Raw genomic sequence first — 23244 nt, 5'->3', positions numbered from 1 at the left:
CTCAAATCCTTTTGCTATGAATACAAACAGTTAAGTGTCAGAACCTTGAACCACATCACTGCCCATTGAATGAAGGTGGCGACTTCAAACTGGAGCCCATGACATTGTTCAAATGCAGGGGAATGAAGAACGTGGTCCCCAGATAGACACAAAATGCTGGAGTAACTCAGCGAGAGACGGAATGGGTGACGTTTTGGATTGAGACCCTTCATCAGACTCATTGAGGTCCCCAGTGGCACCTCAACGTTTAATGAAAATGAGTTATTGGGGAACACCAGTCACTGAAAGTTGGCGTGCAGGTACAGCAGGCAGTGAAGAAAGCTAATGGAATGTTGGCCTTCATAACAAGAGGATTTCAGTAGAATAATAATAATAATAAAAATAAATTGTATTTATGGGCGCCTTTCAAGAGTCCCAAGGACACCTTACAAAAATTCAGCAGGTAGAGGAAAAACATGTAAGGGGAATGAAATAAATAGTAGAGACATGACTAGTACACAAAGTAAAGACAGAATTCAGTTCAAAACACAATATGAGGCAATTAATGCACAGATGAAAAGGGAGGGGGACGTGGGGCTAAGGATAGGCAGAGGTGAAGAGATGGGTCTTGAGGCGGGACTGGAAGATGGTGAGGGACACGGAATTGTGGATCAGTTGCGGGAGGGAGTTCCAGAGCCTGGGAGCTGCCCTGGAGAAGGCTCTGTCCCCAAAACTGCGGAGGTTGGACTTGTGGATGGAGAGGAGGCCGGCTGATGTGGATCTGAGGGACCGTGAGGGTTGGTAGGGGGAGAGGATGTCAGTGAGATATGGGGGGGCCAGGTGGTGGAGGGCTTTGTGGGTGAAGACCAGGATTTTGTAGGTGATCCGGTGGGAGATGGGAAGCCAGTGAAGTTGTTTGAGGACTGGAGTGATGTGATGCCAGGATTTGGTGTGGGTGATGAGTCGGGCGGCTGCGTTCTGGACCAGTTGGAGTCGGTTGATGTAGGTGGAGCTGATGCCAAGGGGAAGTTAGTTGCAATAGTCCAGTCGGGAGGAGATGAAGGCATGGATGAGTCTTTCAGCAGCGGGAGGTGTGAGAGAGGGTCTGAGTTTGGCGATGTTGCGGAGATGAAAGAAGGAGGTTTTAATGACATGGCGGATGTGAGGCTCAAGGGAGAAGGTGGAATCAAAGATCACGCCAAGGTTGCGGGCCTGGGGAGATGGGGAGACAGTGGTGCCGTCGATGGTGAGAGTGGGGTTATTGATTTTGCTGAGTGTGGCTTTGGAGCAGTATAGGAGTAAAGAGGTTCTTCTGCAGTTGTATAGGGATCTGGTGAGACCACACCTGGAGTATTGTGTACAGTTTTGGTCTCCTAATTTGAGGAAGGACATCCTTGTGATTGAGGCAGTGCAGCGTAGGTTCACAAGATTGATCCCTGGGATGGCGGGACTGTCATATGAGGAAAGATTGAAAAGACTAGGCTTGTATTCACTGGAGTTTAGAAGGATGAGGGGGAATCTTATGGATGCATATAAAATTATAAAAGGACTGGACAAGCTAGATGCAGGAAAAATGTTCCCAATGTTGGGCGAGTCCAGAACCAGGGGCCACAGTCTTAGAATAAAGGGGGGGTCATTTAAGACTGAGGTGAGAAAAAACTTTTTCACCCAGAGAGTTGTGGATTTGTGGAATTCCCTGCCACAGAGGGCAGTGGAGGCCAAGTCACTGGATGGATTTAAGAGAGAGTTAGATAGAGCTCTAGGGGCTAGTGGAGTCAAGGGATATGGGGAGAAGGCAGGCACGGGTTATTGATAGGGGACGATCAGCCATGATCACAATGAATGGCGGTGCTGGCTTGAAGGGCCGAATGGCCTCCTCCTGCACCTATTTTCTATGTTTCTATGTTTCTAAGCTGTTCCGCAGTTTTGCTGAAATGATTTCAGTAGCATCTGCAGTATAAGTAATTGTGGGGTGGAACCAGCTGCCAGAGGAGGTAGTTGAGGCCGGTACACTTGGATAGGTACAAGTGTCTTGGATAGACATTTGTATCTATTCCAGTGTCTTTTTGGTCCACACTTGAACAGATACATTGACAGGAATTCCCCTGACTTTGTCTGACAAAGGGTCTGGGCCCAAAACATCACCTATTCCTTTCCTCCAGAGATGCTGCCTGTCCTGAGTGACTGCAGCTTTTTGTGTGTACATTGTTATTTATCGAGAGGGATATGGGCCCAGAGCGAGCAAATGTGACTCTCTTAGGAGGAGCATCTTGATCAGCGTGGAGGAGTTGGGTGGAAGTGGATGTCTCTATACCAGATGAGTGCAGGCAGGTGGGACTAAGGGGAAAAAAAATTGTTCGGCACGGACTTGTAGGGCCGAGATGGCCTGTTTCCGTGCTGTAATTGTTATATGGTTATATGGACTCGATAGCCTTCTATGGCAGGGGCAAGTTGGGTCCAAGGACCTGTTTCCATGCAGAGTGACTCTATCACTCTATATCTCCCAGTGTTCATCTCATACAAAGACCCTTGCTTATTCCCTGACCTGCGCAGGGTTTAATACTTACAGGTGACAGGTTTACTTGTGGATCAAACACTGGGTTGCTGAATCCTCCGTCCACATTAAATGCAGCGTAACGGTTCAAGTCATTCTTGACATTGACAAAAGCCGATGGAATTTTGACCCTGTAAAACCATTCACGGAAAGGGATTACTCATCATTTCTTAAAAATCGTCCCTGGCCCTAGCAGTTTCTGTGTTACTAATTTCCAGTCAATGGAACTGGCATAACTCGTAACTGCTTGCAGGAAAGTTAGGGCAGTGTTGTTGCTTTACAGCGCCAGAGACCCGGGTTCCATCATGGCTGATCTATCTCTCCCTCCTAACCCCATTCTCCTGCCGTCTCCCCATAACCCCCGACACCCGTACTAATCAAGAATCTGTCTATCTCTGCCGAAAAAAATATCCACTGACTTGGCCTCCACTGCCTTGTATGGCAAAGAATTCCACAGATTCACCACCCTCTGACCACAGACATTCCTTCGCATCTCATTCCTAAAGGAACGTCCTTTAATTGTGAGGCTATGAGCCCTAGTCCTAGACTCTCCCACTAGTGGAAGCGTTCTCTCCACATCTACTCTATCCAGGCCTTCCTTCCCTGCTTGCCTAGACCAACTATGATAGCACAGAGACAAAAATAATGCCCCCAAGTCTATGCCGTTTGGAGCTATTGTCTACCTGGTTTCAGCCTGAGCTTTGGAAAACTACCAGCTCTTCACCACCTTGTACTTTCATCTGAGACAGACACAAAATGCTGGAGTAACTCAGCGGGACGGGCAGCATCTCTGGAGAGAAGGAACGGGAGACCCTTGTTCTTCACCTGATTCTTGGCGAGGTGAAGGTGGCGGCCAGGCCTGCAGTGGACAAGGCAGCAAGGAGAACACCAATCCCAATCCCGGCCATTGTCCCCGCACTCATGTTCCCAGGCTCGTCGTCACTGGTGGTCATCTGCACCTCAGCACTCACAATGCCAAACACATCACCTGCAGGCAGACGGAACAGGTACAGCACGGTTGAACGTCATTACAACAGACAAAAGACAGTAGGTGCAGGAGGAGGCCATTCGGCCCTTCGAGCCAGCACCGCCATTCAATGTGATCATGGCTGATCATCCCCAATCAGTACCCAGTTCCTGCCTTCTCCCCATATCCCCTGACTCCGCTATCTTTAAGAGCCCCATCTAGCTCTCTCTTGAAAGTATCCAGAGAACCGGTAAGAGAATTCCACAGACTCACAAGTCTGGGTGAAAAAGTGTTTCCTCGTCTCCGTTCTAGTTGGCTTACCCCTTATTCTTAAACTGTGGCCCCTGCTTCTGGACTGCCCCATCATCGGGAACACGTTTCCTGCCTCTAGCATGTCCAAACCCTTAATATGTTTCAATAAGATCTCATCTCATCCTTCTAAACTCCAGAGTATACAAGCCCAGCTGCTCCATTCTCTCAGCATATGACAGTCCCGCCATCCCGGGAATTAACCTTGTAAACCTACTCTGCGCTCCCTCAATAGCAAGAATGTCCTTCCTCAAATTAGTGGACCAAAACTGCACACAATACTCCAGGTGTGGTCTCACAACTGCAGAAGGACCTCTTTGCTCCTCTACTCAACTCCTCGTGTTATGAAGGCCCACATGCCATTTGCTTTCTTCACTGCCTGCTGTACCTGCATGCTTACTTTCACATCTAAATGTAGAAACAAAGAACTGCACATGCTGGGTTATAACAAAGATGGACACAGAGTGCTGGAGTAACTCAGCGGGTCAGGCAGCATCTGTGGAGAACATGGATAGGGGACGTTTCACAGAGTGCTGGAGTAACTCAGCGGGTCAGGCAGCATCTGTGGAGAACATGGATAGGTGACGTTTCACAGAGTGCTGGAGTAACTCAGCGGGTGCAGCAGCATCTATGGAGCTAAGGAAATAGGCAACGTTTCGGGTCGAAACCCTTCCGGGTTTCGGCCCGAAACGTTGCCTATTTCCAGAAGGGTTTCGGCCCGAAACGTTGCCTATTTCCTTCACTCCATAGATGCTGCTGCACCATAACTCAGTGGGTCAGGCAGCATCTGTGGAGAACATGGATAGGTGACGTTTCACAGAGTGTTGGAGTAACTCAGCGGGTCAGGCAGCATCTGTGGAGAACATGGATAGGTGACGTTTCGAGTTAAGACCCTTATCTGAAGAAGAGTCCCAGCGTCACCTATCCTTTTATCCAGAGATGCTGCCTGGATGAGTTTAGTTTATTGTCACGTGTATCGAGGTACAGTGAAATGCTTTTGTTCCGTGCTTACCAGTCAACAGAAAGACAACGTTGAGGGAATGGAACATCTGAGATGTCTTCACTCCCCCATCATAGATGAGGCCCTCACTCGTGTCTCCTAGGTACCCCGCAGCTCTGCTCTTGCTCCCCCTCCCCCTAGTCGCAACAGAGACAGTCCCCCTAGACCTCACCTTCCATCCCATCAGCCGTCGCAAACAACACATAATCCTCCAACATGTCCACATTTTCCCATCTCCACCCCTTCCCGCCCTCCACAGAGACTGTTCCCTGTACAATTCCCTGGTTAACTCATCCCTTCCCACCCAAACCACCCGCATCTCATATTTCGCTTGGACAGCTTACAGCCCAGTGGTATGAATATTGAATTCTCTCACTTCAGGTAGCCTCGACATTCCCTCTCTCTCTATCCCTCCCCCACCCAAGTTGCACCAGCTTCTCATTTCCCACCCAACAAACAGCTAACAATGGCCTGTTTCCTTCATCATCGTTACTCTTTTGCGTATCTTTCATTCATTGTTCTTTATCTCTCTACATCACCGTCTATATCTCTCGTTTCCCTTATCCATAACCAGTGTGAAGAAGGGTTTCAACCTGAAACATCACCCATAGCTTCTCTCCAGAGATGCTGCCCGTCCCACTGAGTTAAGGGCCCTGTCCCACTTGGGCGTCATTTGCAAGTCATTTACGCGACATTATAAAAATTGGGTGGCGCGCGTGACACGTGCATGGCACGTGGTGAGGCGTGGTGGCGTACGCAGTGACCCGTGCATGGCACGTGGTGAGGCGTGGTGGCGTACGCAGTGACGCGCGGTAACATGCGCGCCCCAGGATTTTGGAATGCTCAAAATCCTCGCGTGCCGCCTGCGTGACGTACCCCTTGCGCACACTGACGTACTAACGGCGTACGTGTAGCGCGGGGTGACGCATGGTTATGCACGGTGACGCATGAACATTGCATATGCTAATTTATTATGCATCACCGTGTGTCATCGTTCGTAACCATGCGCCGCCCATACACCGTCGGCGCGCCATTTGCCGCACCACGTGACCACCTGGGTATAAAGCAAGGGTAGCTTTGAAAATTTTTCACTGGGAAAATCCTTGCCACGGAGATCGGACAAAGTGCGAATGACATCGCAAATGGCTCCCAAAAGAAGCAGGGCCCTGCAGTATAATGTGGATAAATGTGAGGTTATCCATTTTGGTGGCAAAAACAAGAAAGTAGACTATTATCTAAATGGTGGCCGACTAGGAAAAGGGGAGATGCAGCGAGACCTGGGTGTCATGGTACACCAGTCATTGAAGGTAGGCATGGAGGTGCAGCAGGCAGTGAAGAAAGCGAATGGTATGTTAGCTTTCATAGCAAAAGGATTTGAGTATAGGAGCAGGGAGGTTCTACTGCAGTTGTACAGGGTCTTGGTGAGACCACACCTGGAGTATTGCGTGCAGTTTTGGTCTCCAAATCTGAGGAAGGACATTATTGCCATAGAGGGAGTGCAGAGAAGGTTCACCAGACTGATTCCTGGGATGTCAGGACTGTCTTATGAAGAAAGACTGGATAGACTTGGTTTATACTCTCTAGAATTTAGGAGATTGAGGGGGGATCTTATAGAAACTTACAAAATTCTTAAGGGGTTGGACAGGCTAGATGCAGGAAGATTGTTCCCGATGTTGGGGAAGTCCGGGACAAGGGGGTCACAGCTTAAGGATAAGGGGGAAATCCTTTAAACACAGAGAGTGGTGAATCTGTGGAATTCTCTGCCACAGAGGGTAGTTGAGGCCAGTTCATTGGCTATATTTAAGAGGGAGTTAGATGTGGCCCTTGTGGCTAAGAGGATCAGGGGGTATGGAGAGAAGGCAGGTACGGGATACTGAGTTGGATGATCAGCCATGATTATATTGAATGGCGGTGCAGGCTCGAAGGGTCGAATGGCCTACTCCTGCACCTATTGTCTATGTTTCTAAGGGCACTTGGCGCACGACTATCGTATTGCTAGACGATTTTCGCACGACAGACGCGCGCCAGTCACTCGCCCGTCTATCAGCTTTGTGTGTCTATCTTCAGCGGAAAGACAATACATGATTACAATCGAGCCATTTACAGTGTTTAGATACATGATAAGGGAATAACGTTTTGTGCAAGGTAAAGCCAGCAAAGTCCGATCAAGGATAGTCCACGGGCCACCAAAGAGGTAGATAGTGGTTCAGCCCTGCTCTCTGACCCATTGAGTTACACCAGCACTTTATATTTAGCTTTAGATCAGGTCTTTTTGATATATGAAATTCATCCTTTTTTTTGTTAAGAAAAGGTTACTAATTCCACTAAAAATGTTGAACAAATGTTAAATGGAACTCTGCTGACAGATGGGCCTCTGGGATGGTGACGTGAAGCTTCATTTGTTGACATTACGACCACTTTCACCCAACCATGACAGGCAACACAAATACCATATAATATAACCATATAACAATTACAGCACGGAAACAGGCCATCTCGGCCCTTCTAGTCCGTGCCGAACACATATTCTCCCCTAGTCCCATACACCTGCGCTCAGACCATAACCCTCCATTCCCTTCCCATCCATATAACTATCCAATTTATTTTTAAATGATAAAAACGAACCTGCCTCCACCACCTTCACTGGAAGCTCATTCCACACCGCCACCACTCTCTGAGTAAAGAAGTTCCCCCTCATGTTACCCCTAAACTTCAGTCCCTTAATTCTCATGTCATGTCCCCTTGTTTGAATCTTCCCTACTCTCAGTGGGAAAAGTTTTTCCACGTCAACTCTGTCTATCCCTCTCATCATTTTAAAGGCCTCTATCAAGTCCTCCCTTAACCTTCTGCGCTCCAAAGAATAAAGCCCTAACTTGTTCAACCTTTCTCTGTAACTTAGTTGTTGAAACCCAGGCAACATTCTAGTAAATCTCCTCTGTACTCTCTCTATTTTGTTGACATCCTTCCTATAATTAGGCGACCAAAATTGTACACCATACTCCAGAATTGGCCTCACCAAATACTCAGGTGAATTCTTAAAGGGACCACGTACAGGGTGATGGCAGCAAAACAGCCAATCATAACTTGCCTTTAGACTTTAGGGATACAGCATGGAAACAGGCCCTTCAGCAACCCCCGTGCACTAGTACTACCCTACACACTAGGGGTCATTTACAATATTTACTGAAGCCAATTAACCTACAAAACTGCACGTCTTTGGAGTGTGGGAGGAAACCGGAGCACCCAGGAAAAACCTACATGGCCACGGGGAGTAGGTACAAGCTCCGTACATAGAAACATAGAAATTAGGTGCAGGAGTAGGCCATTCGGCCCTTCGAGCCTGCACCGCCATTCAATATGATCATGGCTGATCATCCAACTCAGTATCCTGTACCTGCCTTGTCTCCATACCCCCGATCCCTTTAGCCACAAGGGCCACATCTAACTCCCTCTTAAATATAGCCAATGAACTGTGGCCTCAACTACCTTCTGTGGCAGAGAGTTCCAGAGATTCACCACTCTCTGTGTGAAAAATGTTTTTCTCATCTCGGTCCTAAAAGACTTCCCCATTATCCTTAAACTGTGACCCCTTGTCCTGGACTTCCCCAACATCGGGAACAATCTTCCTGCATCTAGCCTGTCCAACCCCTTAAGAATTTTGTAAGTTTCTATAAGATCCCCCCTCAATCTCCTAAATTCTAGCGAGTACAAGCCGAGTCTATCCAGTACAGACAGCACCTTTGGTCAGGATTGAACCTGGGTCTCTGGCGCTGTAAGGCAGAAACTTTACCGCTGTGCTGCTTGGAACCATGGCGGTGAAATACGCAAGGCTTTGCCCCAGATATACACAACGCTATAAAGGTGTTCAGCAGAGTTATTAGAGAACTACCTTGCCGGGTGATGTCTGCCAGTATGTCTTCTGCCAGGCGAGCAGCAGATGTCCCTGTTGCTGTGCTTGAGGCCCCATCAACTAACACGGTCTGGATGGAGGCAAGTGCGTTGTTGGGGAGAGCAGCCTTGGAAACATGTTGTGTGTCCACTTTAGTCAGGGATATCCGCACATCCTTGTAGTCATCCTGTATCAATGGGAACAACAACGCCAATGTGACACACAAGCCCCAAAGCTGCTCCGTACAGAATTATCCATCTAAGTAAACTGATGGCGAGGGAGAATCCAGGGAAAATCAGGGAAAATCAGGGAAAACCGGAAATATTCAGGTTGAACATTGAATAAACATGGAGGTGGGTGTCCCTGGGGACCAGCCACGTCATGGAGAACAAAGGGGGGGGAGGGGGAGCTGAGAACAAAAGGTGGGGAGAAATGACGAAGGTCTGAAGAAGGGTCTCGACCCGAAACGTCACCTATTCCTTCGCTCCATAGATGCTGCCTCACCCACAGCATTTTTATCTACCTTCAATTTTTCCAGCATCTGCAGTTCCTTCTTAAACAATATTTAGGGGCAACTTTGAGGGCAGCTTGGGGTGACTGTGTGTGTGTGTAAAAAGTCAAGACTTTCACTGCACCTGCAGCTGCACGGGACATGTAACAATAAAGTCTCTATCTAACTAACTTGAAGAACTAAGTACCGAATAGTGACAGGCCTGGATAGAGTGGATGTGGTGTGGAGAGGATGTTTCCACTTGTGGGAGAGTCCAGAACCAGAGGTCACAGCCTCAGGACAAAAGGAGAATGGAGATGAGACGGAATGTCTTTAGTCAGAGGGTGGTGAATCTGTGGAATTCTTTGCCACAGACGGCTGTGGAGGCCAAGTCAACGGATATTTTTAAGGCAGAGATAGATAGATTCTTGATTAGTGCGGGTGTCAGGGGTTATGGGGGAGTAGGCAGGAGAATGGGGTTGAGAGGGAAAGATAGATCAGCCAGGGGGAGAGAGGGAGAGAGGGGGGAGAGAGAGGGGGAGAGAGGGGGAGAGAGGGGAGAGATGAGGAGAGAGAGGGAGAGAGAGGGGGAGAGGGGGGGAGAGGGGAGAGGGAGAGAGGGGAGAGAGAGAGGGGAGAGAGAGAGAGAGGGGGAGAGAGGGAGAGAGAGGGAGAGAGAGAGGGGGAGAGGGGGAGAGAGGGAGAGGAGAGAGAGGGAGAGAGAGGGGGGGAGAGAGGGAGAGAGAGAGGGAGGGGGAGAGAGAGAGAGAGAGGGGGAGAGAGGGAGAGAGGGAGAGAGAGAGGGAGAGAGGGGGGGAGAGAGGGAGAGAGAAGGAGAGACAGAGAGAGAGAGGGAGAGAGAGGGAAAGAGAGGGAGAGAGAGAGAGAGAGAGGGGGGAGAGAGAGGGGGAGAGAGGGAGAGAGAGAGGGAGAGTGGTAAAAGAGAGAGAGGGTGAGAGATATAGAAGGGGGAGAGAGAAAGGGGGAGGGAGGGAGGAATGGAGAGAGGGGGGAGAGAGGGAAGGAGAGGAAAGGGGAGAGAGAGAGAGAGAGATAGAGGAAAGAAGAGGGAGTGAGGGAGGGAGAGAGGGAGGGAAAGGGGGAGGGAGGAAGGGAGGGCAGGAGAGTGGGAGGGAGCAGAGACTGAGACACATGAGAGCAGCTTGATAAAACAAAGGCAAGGCAGGGTGTTGGGGGCAAGGAAAGCTGCCTTGTATACACTGTACAAGTGAGTAACAGAGGCAGCAGATCCAGTGTAGTTACATAGATGTTTTGCCTTGTTCATCTTTGTGTTGTTAACATGTGCCCGGAAAAACCCCCAACAACAAATAGCACGCAGGATAGGAAGCATTGTTTTAAATTTCAGGAAATAACATCAAATTCCAGGAAATTTGGGATTCTATTTCAGGAAATGTTTTTGAGGTGTGGAAGCACTGTTTACACAATATCGCGGCACGGTGGCACAGCGGTAGAGTTGCTGCCTTACAGCGCCAGAGACGCAGGTTCGATCCTGACTACGGGTGCTGTCTGTACGGAGTTTGTACGTTCTCCCCGTGACCGGGGTGGGTTTGCTCCGGGTGCTCCGGTTTCCTCCCACATTCCAAAGACGTACAAGTTTGTAGGTTAATTGGCTTCTGTAAATTGTAAATTGTAATTAGTGTGTAGGATAGTGTTAGTGTGCGGGGAGATCGCTGGGCGGTAAGGATTTAGTGGGCCAAAGGGCCTGTTTCCATGCTGTAACTCTAAAGTCAAAGTCAATCCAGAGTACTTAAGGAAGTAGCCCTAGATATAGTGGATGCATTAGTGATAATTTTTCAAAACTCTTTAGATTCTGGAGTAGTTCCTGAGGATTGGAGGGTAGCTAATGTAACCCCACTTTTTAAAAAGGGAGGGAGAGAGAAAATGGGGAATTACAGACCAGTTAGTCTAACATCGGTAGTGGGGAAACTGCTAGAGTCAGTTATTAAAGATGGGATAGCAGCACATTTGGAAAGTGGTGAAATCATTGGCCAAAGTCAGCATGGATTTACGAAAGGTAAATCATGTCTGACGAATCTTATAGAATTTTTCGAGGATGTAACTAGTAGCGTTGGTAGGGGAGAACCAGTGGATGTGGTGTATCTGGACTTTCAGAAGGCTTTCGACAAGGTCCCACATAAGAGATTAGTATACAAACTTAAAGCACACGGTATTGGGGGTTCAGTATTGATGTGGATAGAGAACTGGCTGGCAGACAGGAAGCAAAGAGTAGGAGTAAACGGGTCCTTTTCACAATGGCAGGCAGTGACTAGTGGGGTACCGCAAGGCTCGGTGCTGGGACCCCAGCTATTTACAATATATATTAATGATCTGGATGAGGGAATTGAATGCAACATCTCCAAGTTTGCGGATGACACTAAGCTGGGGGGCAGTGTTAGCTGTGATGAGGATGCTAGGAGACTGCAAGGTGACTTGGATAGGCTGGGTGAGTGGGCAAATGCATGGCAGATGCAGTATAATGTGGATAAATGTGAGGTTATCCACTTTGGTGCCAAAAACAGGAAAGTAGACTGTTATCTGAATGGTGGCCGACTAGGAAAAGGGGAGATGCAGCGAGACCTGGGTGTCATGGTACACCATTCATTGAAAGTAGGCATGCAGGTGCAGCAGGCAGTGAAGAAAGCAAATGGTATGTTAGCATTCATAGCAAAAGCCTGTTTCCATGCTGTAACTCTAAAGTCAATGATTGGTTGCACCTTAGGAAGCACTGAGGAACAGAGGGATATTAGTGGCCATGTCTAAAGAGGTCTGAAGATCGCAGCATATGTGGGCAAGGTGATTCTGATGCCATCGTCTGCAATGCCTTATTCTCCCCACGTGCAAATCACTGCATGGTCACAAAATATAGAACAAAGCAAAGCAAAACATTGCAAATTATTTGGATGTCACTAACTTGGCTAAAGAGATGAAACATTGAGACAACATACCAAGCCAAGAAATGAGTTGATGAGGTGTCCCTTGTATAATTCCAGGTTGAATTTACCATCATATTTTAAATAAATAATGGCACCTGTAATCAAACAATATATTTTATTGGTCAAGACTTTTGGAAAATTAGAAACATGCTAGAATATTACTTATTTTGTAGCAACATGCACGAGTACATGTATGTATAATATGTAAGGTCTGAAGAAGGGTCTCAACACGAAACGTCACCCATTCCCTCTCTCCAGAGATGCTGCCTCCAGCATTTTTTGTCTGTCTTCGATTAAACGGGTGCTGTCTGTACGGAGTTTGTACTCGCTGGAATTCAGAAGATTGAGGGGGGATCTTATAGAAACTTACAAGATTCTTAAGGGGTTGGACAGGCTAGATGCAGGAAGATTGTTCCCGATGTTGGGGAAGTCCAGAACTAGGGGTCACAGTTTAAGGATAAAGGGAAAATCTTTTAGGACCGAGATGAGAAAAACATTTTTCACACAGAGAGTGGTGAATCTGTGGAATTCTCTGCCACAGAAGGTAGTTGAGGCCACAGTTCATTGGCTATATTTAAGAGGGAGTTAGATGTGGCCCTTGTGGCTAAAGGGATCAGAGGGTATGGAGAGAAGGCAGGTACAGGATACTGAGTTGGATGATCAGCCATGATCATAGTGAATGGCGGTGCAGGCTCGAAGGGCCGAATGGCCTACTCCTGCACCTATTTTCTATGTTTCTATGTTTCTAAACCAGTTCTTTCCTACGCATATGCACGGTTAATGTCTGATGAGCATTTGATGAACATGTATGATCAGCATTTGACGGGTGTTTGACAGCACTGGGCCTGTACTCGCTGGAGTTTAGAAGGATGACGGTGGATCTCATTTAAACTGAATAGTGAAAGGCTTGGATAGAGTGGATATGGAGAGGATGTATCCACTAGTGGGAGAGTCTGGGACCAGAGGGCACAGCCTCAGAATAAAAGGACGTACCTTTGGGGATGAATTTATTTAGCCAGAGGGTGGTGAATCTGTGGGATTCATTGCACAGATGGCAGTGGAGACCAAGTTGAAAGTGAAGTGTGTTTAAAGCGGAGGTTCTTGATTAGTACGGGTGTCAAAGTGTAAGGTGTGAAAATGAGACATCAAAGGGGATAAAGTTGAAGGAAGATGTAGAATGGATCAATGTTCTAGATCACTAGGTCAGGACCGCACTGCCTGAAACGGTTCAATATTATTAAAATATGACTTTCAATTCTATTGGATGAAAGTGGATCCAAGCTGAAGCTGTTTAAACGTACCACAAATCTCACAGCAGTGTCCTTGAGGCTTTAAGGGGTTTACACAATCCAGCTCCGGACAGTGGCCACCCTGTAGTAAATTCACACAGATCCTCCTGAGGTTCTGCAAATGCAAACACGATTTGCTACAACACAGGGTTAGTTCACAGTGACAGTGACTGTCTACAGACCCGCTGTATGAGGAGGTGTGGCACAGGGCTCCCACTGCTGATATATATAGACTAATGGAAGAGTGGGGGAGAGGAGAGAGAGAGAGAGAGAGAGAGAGAGAGAGAGAGGAGAGAGAGAGAGAGAGAGAGAGAGAGAGAGAGAGAGAGAGAGAGAGAGAGAGAATGGGAGAGAGAGAGAGAGAGGAGGGAATGAGAGAGAGAGAGAGAGAGAGAGAGACAGAGAGAGAGAGAGAGAGAGAGAGAGAGAGAGAGAGAGAGAGAGAGAGAGAGAGAGAGGGAGAGAGAGAGTGGGGGAGAGAGAGAGTGGGGGAGAGAGAGAGAGAGAGAGAGAGAGGGGGGGAGAGAGAGAGAGGGGGAGAACGAGGGAGGGATCTCTCTCTCTCTCTCTCTCTCTCTCTCTCTCTCTCTCTCTCTCTCTCTCTGTGCGGAGAGAGAGTGGGGGGGGAGAGAGGGGAGAGAGAGAGGGGGAGAGAGAGAGGGAGAGAGAGAGAGAGTGGGGGAGGGAGAGAGAGAGGGGGGGGAGAGAGAGAGTGGGGGAGAGAGAGAGTGGGGGAGGGGGAGAGAGAGAGAGAGAGAGTGGGGGAGAGAGAGAGGGGAGAGAGAGAGAGGGGGGGGGAGAGAGAGAGAGAGAGAGAGAGAGGGAGAGAGAGAGAGAGTGGGGGAGAGAGAGAGTGGGAGAGAGAGAGAGGGAGAGAGAGAGAGAGTGGGGAGAGAGAGAGGGAGAGAGAGAGAGAGAGAGGGGGAGAGAGAGAGAGGGGGGAGAGAGAGTGGGGGAGGGGAGAGAGAGAATGGGGAGAGAGAGAGATGAGGTAGAGAGAGAAAGAGAGAGTGGGGGAGGGAGAGAGAGAGGGAGAGAGTGAAGTGAGAGAGAGAGGGGAGAGAGAGAGAGAGAGAGAGAGAGAGAGGGGGGAGAGAGAGAGAGTGGGAGAGAGAGAGAGAGAGAGGGAGAGAGAGCGAGAGAGGGAGAGAGAGAGAGAGAGAGAGGGAGGGAGAGAGAGAGGGGGGGGGAGAGAGAGAGAGGGAGAGAGAGAGAGGGGGAGAGAGAGAGAGAGAGAGAGAGAGAGAGAGAGAGAGAGAGTGGGAGAGAGAGAGGGGAGGGGGAGAGAGGGGGAGGGAGAGAGAGTGGGAGAGAGAGAGAGAGAGAGGTGTGGTAGAGAGTGTGATAGTCATACATCACAGAAACAGGCCCTTCGGCCCAACTTGCCCACACCGACCAACATGTCCCATCCACACCAGTCCCACCAGCCTGTGTTTGGCACATATCCCTCTAAACCTGCCCTATCCGTGTACATGTCCAAATACTTCTTAAATCTCATGATAGTCCCTGCCTCAACTACCATCTCTGGCAGCGTGTTCCATGCACCCACCACCACTGCTCAGCCTCCTGTTAAATCTTTCCCCCTTCACCTTCAACCTATGCCCTCTGGTTCTTGAATCCTCCACTCTGGTTAAGGGACTGCATTCCGCTCCTGATCTTATACACTTCTGTACATTGACAGAGGTGGAGGTAACAAAGCAAAGGTCCTTCAGGGTTTCAGGTGGGCCGGCATTCTTTACAGGAAGAACAGTGTTGGAGTAACTCAGCGGGTCAGGCAGCATCTGTGGAGAACATGGATAGGTGACGTTTCACAGAGTGTTGGAGTAACTCAGCGGGTCAGGCAGCATCTGTGGAGAACATGGATAGGTGACGTTTCACAGAGTGTTGGAGTAACTCAGCGGGTCAGGCAGCATCTGTGGAGAACATGGATAGGTGACGTTTCAGAGAGTGCTGGAGTAACTCAGTGGGTCAGGCAGCATCTGTGGAGAACATGGATAGGTGACGTTTCAGAGAGTGCTGGAGTAACTCAGCGGGTCAGGCAGCATCTGTGGAGAACATGGATAGGTGACGTTTCAGAGAGTGCTGGAGTAACTCAGTGGGTCAGGCAGCATCTCTCGACACGGATACATGGCTTCAGACTGATAGGTGACGTTTCAGATTGGGACCCTTCTTCAGATCCTTTTCCTCCAGAGACGCTGCTGCATGAGGCGCTGAGTTACTCCAGCACTGTGTCTTTCCCAGTGAAATGGAGAGCTGGTTTGGAGAGGTAACGCACATGATTCATGCTACACAGTGTACGGTTGCCTGTGTACTGAGCCGCCCTAATCCAAAGCCCTAGTCCTTCACTGGCCGTTGCGTCTCAGTGCATTCAGGAGCAGTTTGACTTTGCATTGGGAACGGGAACCTTGCTGTTGCAGACGTGGCCCCTTCAGTCCAAACCCTCGACCCCTCTGCTTTCACAACCTCAATGAAAGTTGAGCTTCACCAAACATTTACTTGACCCAAGACGTCCCACAGATGTGTAGAAAGGAACTGCAGATGCTGGTTTACACCAAGGTTAGACACTAAATGCTGGAGTAACTCAGCGGGACAGGCAGCATCTGTGGAGAGGAGGACTGGGTGTGTTTTACAGTTGAGACCCTTTTACAGACCCTTCAATCTGAAGAAGGGTCTCGACCCGAAATGTCACCCATTCCATCCATCCTGAGATGCTGCCTGACCCACTGAGTTACTCCAGCATTTAGAGTCTATCTTCCACAAACAGCAGTGGAGGCCAAGGCATTATCAAAGGTTATGGGGAGAAGGCAGGAGAATGGGTTTAAGAAGGAAAGATGGATCTGCCATGACTAGGAGTAGACGGGGAGGTTCTACTGCAGTTGTACAGGGTCTTGGTGAGACCACACCTGGAGTATTGCGTACAGTTTTGGTCTCCAAATCTGAGGAAGGACATTATTGCCATAGAGGGAGTGCAGAGACTGTTCACCAGACTGATTCCTGGGATGTCAGGACTGTCTTATGAAGAAAGACTGGATAGACTTGGTTTATACTCTCTAGAATTTAGGAGATTGAGAGGAGATCTTATAGAAACTTACAAAATTCTTAAGGGGTTGGACAGGCTAGATGCAGGAAGATTGTTCCCGATGTTGGGAAAGTCCAGGACAAGGGGTCACAGCTTAAGGATAAGGGGGAAATCCTTTAAAACCGGGATGAGGAGAACCTTTTTCACACAGAGAGTGGTGAATCTCTGGAACTCTCTGCCAGAGAGGGTAGTTGAGGCCAGTTCATTGGCTATATTTAAGAGGGAGTTAGATGTGGCCCTTGTGGCTAAGGGGATCAGGGGGTATGGAGAGAAGGCAGGTACGGGGTACTGAGTTGGATGATCAGCCATGATCATATTGAATGGCGGTGCAGGCTCGAAGGGCCGAATGGCCTACTCCTGCACCTAATTTCTATGTTTCTATGTTTCTATATGATGGGCTGAATGGCCATATTCTGCTTGTCAAATGGTCCTATGGTCTTTCAGCAGCTTTTGTGGTGTTTTTAAATGCTGTGTTAATATTTATACAGGGTGACTAATCAGGTGAAATTTGTGTTACAGCATTTAAGACTCTCGAGGTGTGGTGACAGATGCATTGTGACACTAAGCCAGCTCCACAGACAATACCAAAGATCTTTGGTCAATAGAGACAAGCCCTGCTGTAGGGTGGCCTCAATGTGTCAACACACATTGAAGTGCGGAGGAGTTGTGACTGATCTCAAGACAAATCCTGTTCATTAGCCAGCTGCCTAGTTACTTGTATAGAAACATAGAAAGTAGGTGCAGGAGGAGGCCATTCGGCCCTTCGAGCCAGCGCCGCCATTCATTGTGATCATGGCTGATCGTCCCCTATCAATAACCCGTGCCTGCCTTCCCCCCATATCCCTTGACTCCACTAGCCCCTAGAGCTCTATCTAATTCTCTTTTAAATCCATCCAGTGATTTGGCCTCCACTGCCCTCTGTGGCAGGGAATTCCACAAATTCACAACTCTCTGGGTGAAAAAGTTTTTTTCTCACCTCAGTCTTAAATGACCTCCCTTTATTCTAAGACTGTGGCCCCTGGTTCTGGACTCGCCCAACATTGGGAACATTTTTCCTGCATCTAGCTTGTCCAGTCCTTTTATAATTTTATATGTTTCTATACGATCCCCCTCATCCTTCTAAACTCCAGTGAATACAAGCCTAGTCTTTTCAATCTTTCCTCATATGACAGTCCCGCCATCCCAGGGATCAATCTCGTGAACCTATATTAAAGATAGACACAAAGTGCTGGAGTAACTCAGCGGGTCAGGCAGCATCTCTGGGGATATGGAATAGATTCATTTTCAGGCGGGAACCCTTCTTCAAACTGCCTTTATATTGAATCAGTTTAATTTGCAGCTAGCACCTCTGGGTCAATAGAGACAAGATTAACCCCAACTTGCCTTACCTTTGCTTAGGTCAGAGATCCAGATTTAAGGCTGGATAGATTTAAGAGAGAGTTATGCCCCTGTCCACTTAGGAAACCTCTGGAGACTTTGCGCCCCACCCAAGGTTTCCGTGTGGTTCCCGGAGGTTGCAGGTGGTTGCCAGAGGTTGCAGGTGGTTGCCGGAGGTTGCAGGTAGTGGAAGCAGGTAGGGAGACTGACAAAAACCTCCGGGAACCTCCGGGAACTGCATGGAAACCTTGGGTGGGGCGCAAAGTTTCCAGAGGTTCCCGTTCAGGTTTTCCCTAAGTGGGACAGGGGCATTAGATAGAGCTCTAGGGGCTAGTGGAATCAAGGGATATGGGGAGAAGGCAGGCACGGGTTATTGATTGGGGACGATCAGCCATGATCACAATGAATGGCGGTGCTGGCTCGAAGGGCCGAATGGCCTCCTCCTGCACCTATTTTCTTTGTTTCTATCTCAGAGAAAACCCACACGGTCACAGTGAGAACATGCAAACTTCAAGCGAGACCTGGGTGTCATGGTACACCAGTCATTGAAGGTAGGCATGCAGGTGCAGCAGGCAGTAAGGAAAGCGAATGGCATGTTGGCTTTCATAGCAAGAGGATTTGAGTATAGGAGCAGGGAGGTTCTACTGCAGTTGTATAGGGTCTTGGTGAGACCACACCTGGAGTATTGCGTACAGTTTTGGTCTCCAAATCTGAGGAAGGACATTATTGCCATAGAGGGAGTACAGAGAAGGTTCACCAGACTGATTCCTGGGATGTCAGGACTGTCTTATGAAGAAAGACTGGATAGACTTGGTTTATACTCTCTAGAATTTAGGAGATTGAGAGGGGATCTTATAGAAACTTACAAAATTCTTAAGGGGTTGGACAGGCTAGATGCAGGTTGATTGCTCCCGATGTTGGGGAAGTCCAGGACAAGGGGTCACAGCTTAAGGATAAGGGGGAAATCCTTTAAAACCGAGATGAGAAGAACTTTTTTCACACAGAGAGTGGTGAATTTCTGGAACTCTCTGCCACAGAGGGTAGTTGAGGCCAGTTCATTGGCTATATTTAAGAGGGAGTTAGATGTGGCCCTTGTGGCTAAAGGGATCAGAGGGGTATGGAGAGAAGGCAGGTACGGGATACTGAGTTGGATGATCAGCCATGATCATATTGAATGGCGGTGCAGGCTCGAAGGGCCGAATGGCCTACTCCTGCACCTAATTTCTATGTTTCTATGTTTCTAAACACAGATAGCACCCGAGGTCAGGATCGAACCGTGGTCTCTGGCGCTGTGAGGCAGTGGATCTATCAACTGAGCCACTGTGGTCCTACCCTAAATCCCTTGACACTGAATGTGCTTCTGCGCTGATGGGTCTGATTCAGACTTGTATACACACTAGCTGTATACATCTAAGATTCACACAGTCATTTGCTTCTTACACGAGAGTTACCGCATTGACAGCCTGATCTGTCTTCACACTTGGTGTTGGTCACAGTGACGGAGCCGTTTCCGTGGAACTGCAGTCTTCCTGTGTGGGACTCTCGATACTCAAGGAAGTCTTCACTGCTGGAATACCTCTGCCATGCAAAATAAAACCAGCAATTAATCATTCATTACATGGGCAAAAAGCAAGTTGACATTGATTTGTGCGGGTGTCAGGGGTAATGGGGAGAAGGCAGGAGAATGGGGTTGAGAGGGAGAGATAGATCAGTCGTGATTGAATAGCGGCATGGAAAAACAGGAAAGCAGACTATTATCTAAATGGTGGCCGATTGGGAAAGGGGGAGATGCAGCGAGACCTGGGTGTCATGGTACACCAGTCATTGAAGGTAGGCATGCAGGTGCAGCAGGCAGTGAAGAAAGCGAATGGTATGTTAGCTTTCATAGCAAAAGGAATGGAGTATAGGAGCAGGGAGGTTCTACTGCAGTTGTACAGGGTCTTGGTGAGACCACACCTGGAGTATTGCGTACGGTTTTGGTCTCCAAATCTGAGGAAGGACATTATTGCCATAGAGGGAGTGCAGAGAAGGTTCACCAGACTGATTCCTGGGATGTCAGGACTGTCTTATGAAGAAAGACTGGATAGACTTGGTTTATACTCTCTAGAATTTAGGAGATTGAGAGGGGATCTTATAGAAACTTACAAAATTCTTAAGGGGTTGGACAGGCTAGATGCAGGAAGATTGCTCCCGATGTTGGGGAAGTCCAGGACAAGGGGTCACAGCTTAAGGATAAGGGGTAAATCCTTTAAAACCGAGATGAGAAGAACTTTTTTCACACAGAGAGTGGCGAATCTCTGGAACTCTCTGCCACAGAGGGTAGTTGAGGCCAGTTCATTGGCTATATTTAAGAGGGAGTTAGATGTGGCCCTTGTGGCTAAGGGGATCAGAGGGTACGGAGAGAAGGCAGGTACGGGATACTGAGTTGGATGATCAGCCATGATCATATTGAATGGCGGTGCAGGCTCGAAGGGCCGAATGGCCTACTCCTGCAGCTAATTTCTATGTTTCTATGTCTATGTCTCTATGAAATGGCCTAATTCTACTCCTGAAACATATAAACATGACATGCGATGTAAAATGGCACGAAGCGAGTAACTCAGCGGGTCAGGCAGCATCTGCGGAGAAGGTGGATAGGTGACATTTCTGGGCGAGATGCTTCTTCAGAGACACAATTAGTTTCCCGCTACTAACACTCTCCTCAGCCTGGTGAAATCTGTCCTCTAAGTTGCACATTTTAACACGTGGCCTTTTAATTCAGTCCCGAAAATTCACGCAAACGAGTATGTAAGCTTGGTGCAGCACAGAAACAGGTACAAACTCCACCCAGATGAGCACCTGTAGTCAGGATTGAACCCGTGTCTCTGGCGCTGTAAGGCAGCAACTCTACTGCTGTATTACCATGCCTCGTTGTAGGGTGTGTAGCCTTCGAGACAATGGCAATTCAAGTTGGTCTCTAGATGCTCCTTAAACGTGGCAGATGTATGTCATCCCCAACTCCAATGGCAGCGTGTCCTAGAATCAAAACCGCTCTAGAACTCCCCCTCAGATCCCTTCTGAAGTTTCCAACCCTCACATGGTCACCATGTCCTGTTGCACCTCCATGATGGGAGAGAGATTCTTACCTCTTTATTTTGTATATCTCCAGTAGCTTCAACACCAACTCCATTCTGATAGGTATATGGACGGGAAGGGAATGGAGGGTTATGGTCTGAGTGCAGGTAGATGGGACTAGGGGAGAATACGTGTTCGGCATGGACTAGAATGGCCGAGATGGCCTGTTTCCGTGCTGTAATTGTTATTTGGTTAAACGGTTAAAAACAACCCCGTTCCATTCTGTCTCTCCAAATAACTGAAAGGTTTCATCCAGGCAGCAACTAGGAGCAGAATGAGGCCATTCAGCCCATCGAGTCTGCTCCACCATTCCACCATGGTTGATCTATCTCTCCCTCTCAACCCCATTCTGCCCTCTCCAAACCTTTGATGCCCTTGCTAATCAAGAACCTGTTGATCTCTGCCTTAAAAATATCCAATGAATTGGCCTGCACTGCTGTCTGTGGCAATGAACTCCACAGATTCACCACCCTCTGACTAAAGGCGTTTCTCCTCAACTCCATTCTTAAGGCACATCTTTTTATTCTTTAAGGGCCTGTCCCACTTACGCAACGTTTCTGGCGACTGCCGGCACCCATCATAGGCCGTTGCAGGTCGCCAAATATTTTCAGCTTGTTGAAAATCCAGCGGCGACCAGAACAAGGTACGACTCTTTGGGCGACTACTCACAACCGTACAGGCCTCACCCCACGACATGTCACCATGGTGTCACCTGTATGGTCGTGAGTCGTCTCCTCAGTCGCCCAAAGAGTTGTAGCGTTTTTCTGGTCGCCACTGAATTTTCAACATGTTGGAAATTTTCCGCGACCTATGTCGGATGCCGGCAGTCGCCGAAAAAGTCGCGTAAGTGGGACAGGCCCTTTAGGCATCACAGATACAGCTCAGACAGACCCTTCGGCCCACGCCGACCAGCGATCACCCCGTACATTCGAACTATCCTACACGCTAGAGATAATTTACAAATTTACTGAAACCAACCAACCTACAAACCTGCACCTGGTGTTTAGAATGGAGGTTGTTAATGGGATCTTTCTCCAGAACATGGACACCATTCTTCTTCCTTTGTGACACATCTCTGAGCTCAGTTGTGTCATGAAGGGGATTTATGGTAGTCTATATTGGGTTGTAGGCACCAAGGGTAGATACTAGTCTGTGAGACAGTTTGTGCTGATTAAATGTATTTATGTTGAGATAAGAGATAAGGCATGGGGTGATGGTTGTGTGACCTTTGCAAAAGGGTTTCTTATGGTTATAGAAAACTGAGAAATTAACTCTGTTTTGACAATCTTTCATTTGTTGTGTGGAATGCTATTAGTGAAGAGGCCTTACATTCCTTTCCTCCAGAGATAGAAGGGGGAGGTTGTAATATAGAATGAAATTAGACCCGAGCTTGGGAAGAAGCAATTAAGTGTGACAATTAATGGCCTTTATGTGCTTGGAGTTGGGAATTGTGTGATTAGAAATAACTTAAGTCTTTACCACTTTGTCAGAATGGGACAAAACATATTTAATCTTTGTAATCCATAAGTAACTGTATTTTAACTTTGTAGTTGTAAGGAAATTAATTGTTAAGTGTATTGTGTTTTAATTATGATTGTAAGTATTAGACTTTGTTTAAATCTGAAGTTTTAGAAATAACTTTCTTTTCCAAAAGTGAAAATATGTTTTGTGTGTGTGTGTGTTGTGTGATTGCTGTATGATGTGTATATATTCTGAGAAGTGTTCTCTGAGAATTAGTTTTATATCTGTGGTTTTACTTTATTGAAATAAAATGATTTTGAGCAAAGAGGTTGAAGAAACCACAGAGGGGATGAAGGTTGTAAAGGGGCTGGAAAAGGGAAAATCATGTGACTATACATAGTCAATCAATGGAAAGGAATTAGTTGATTGGTTAATGCAAATAAGTTAAATGCATGGTAAACCATAATGCTTGGTTAATAGTTTGCTACTCCTTTTGTATCACCCTTGTCTATTACCTATATAATGTGTAACATTTATATCAAAGTCAGTAGTTCTTTCAACCTGCTCCAGAGTTTCTAACTCTGTGTTTGAAGGTTTAAAGAATTATCCAGCGCTGTCAGAATAAAGAATTGATTTTAGCAGCAATGGTTTGAATCAAGTTTTCGTGAATTGGACTGGCAAAAAGAACTCAGTTTAACACATCTATCCAGACCTTTCATTATCAGTACGTTGCAATGAGATGCCAACCTGATGAATGGCCTCTTGCACTCTATCCTGCACAA

The 23244-nt window shown here is 47.8% G+C and overlaps 1 protein-coding gene across 1 annotated transcript in view; it reads right to left on the bottom strand.

The window, feature by feature from the left end:
- The window catches only part of amn (amnion associated transmembrane protein), a 54905-nt gene that overhangs the window by 11019 nt on the left and 20642 nt on the right, over positions 1 to 23244 (bottom strand). The window contains exons 6-11 of the mRNA XM_055641185.1: positions 19328 to 19465; positions 13444 to 13546; positions 12155 to 12237; positions 8699 to 8885; positions 3359 to 3521; positions 2547 to 2664 (exon numbers count right to left, since the gene is read on the bottom strand). Of these exons, the coding sequence (XP_055497160.1) occupies positions 2547 to 2664; positions 3359 to 3521; positions 8699 to 8885; positions 12155 to 12237; positions 13444 to 13546; positions 19328 to 19465 (792 nt within the window). The remainder of the gene's footprint in view (positions 1 to 2546; positions 2665 to 3358; positions 3522 to 8698; positions 8886 to 12154; positions 12238 to 13443; positions 13547 to 19327; positions 19466 to 23244) is intronic.

Source organism: Leucoraja erinacea, chromosome 9, assembly GCF_028641065.1.
Source record: "Leucoraja erinacea ecotype New England chromosome 9, Leri_hhj_1, whole genome shotgun sequence".
Classification (NCBI taxonomy): Eukaryota; Metazoa; Chordata; class Chondrichthyes; order Rajiformes; family Rajidae; genus Leucoraja; species Leucoraja erinaceus.
Note: the sequence above shows the minus strand (reverse complement) of the source record. Positions and strands in the feature narration are given on the sequence as shown.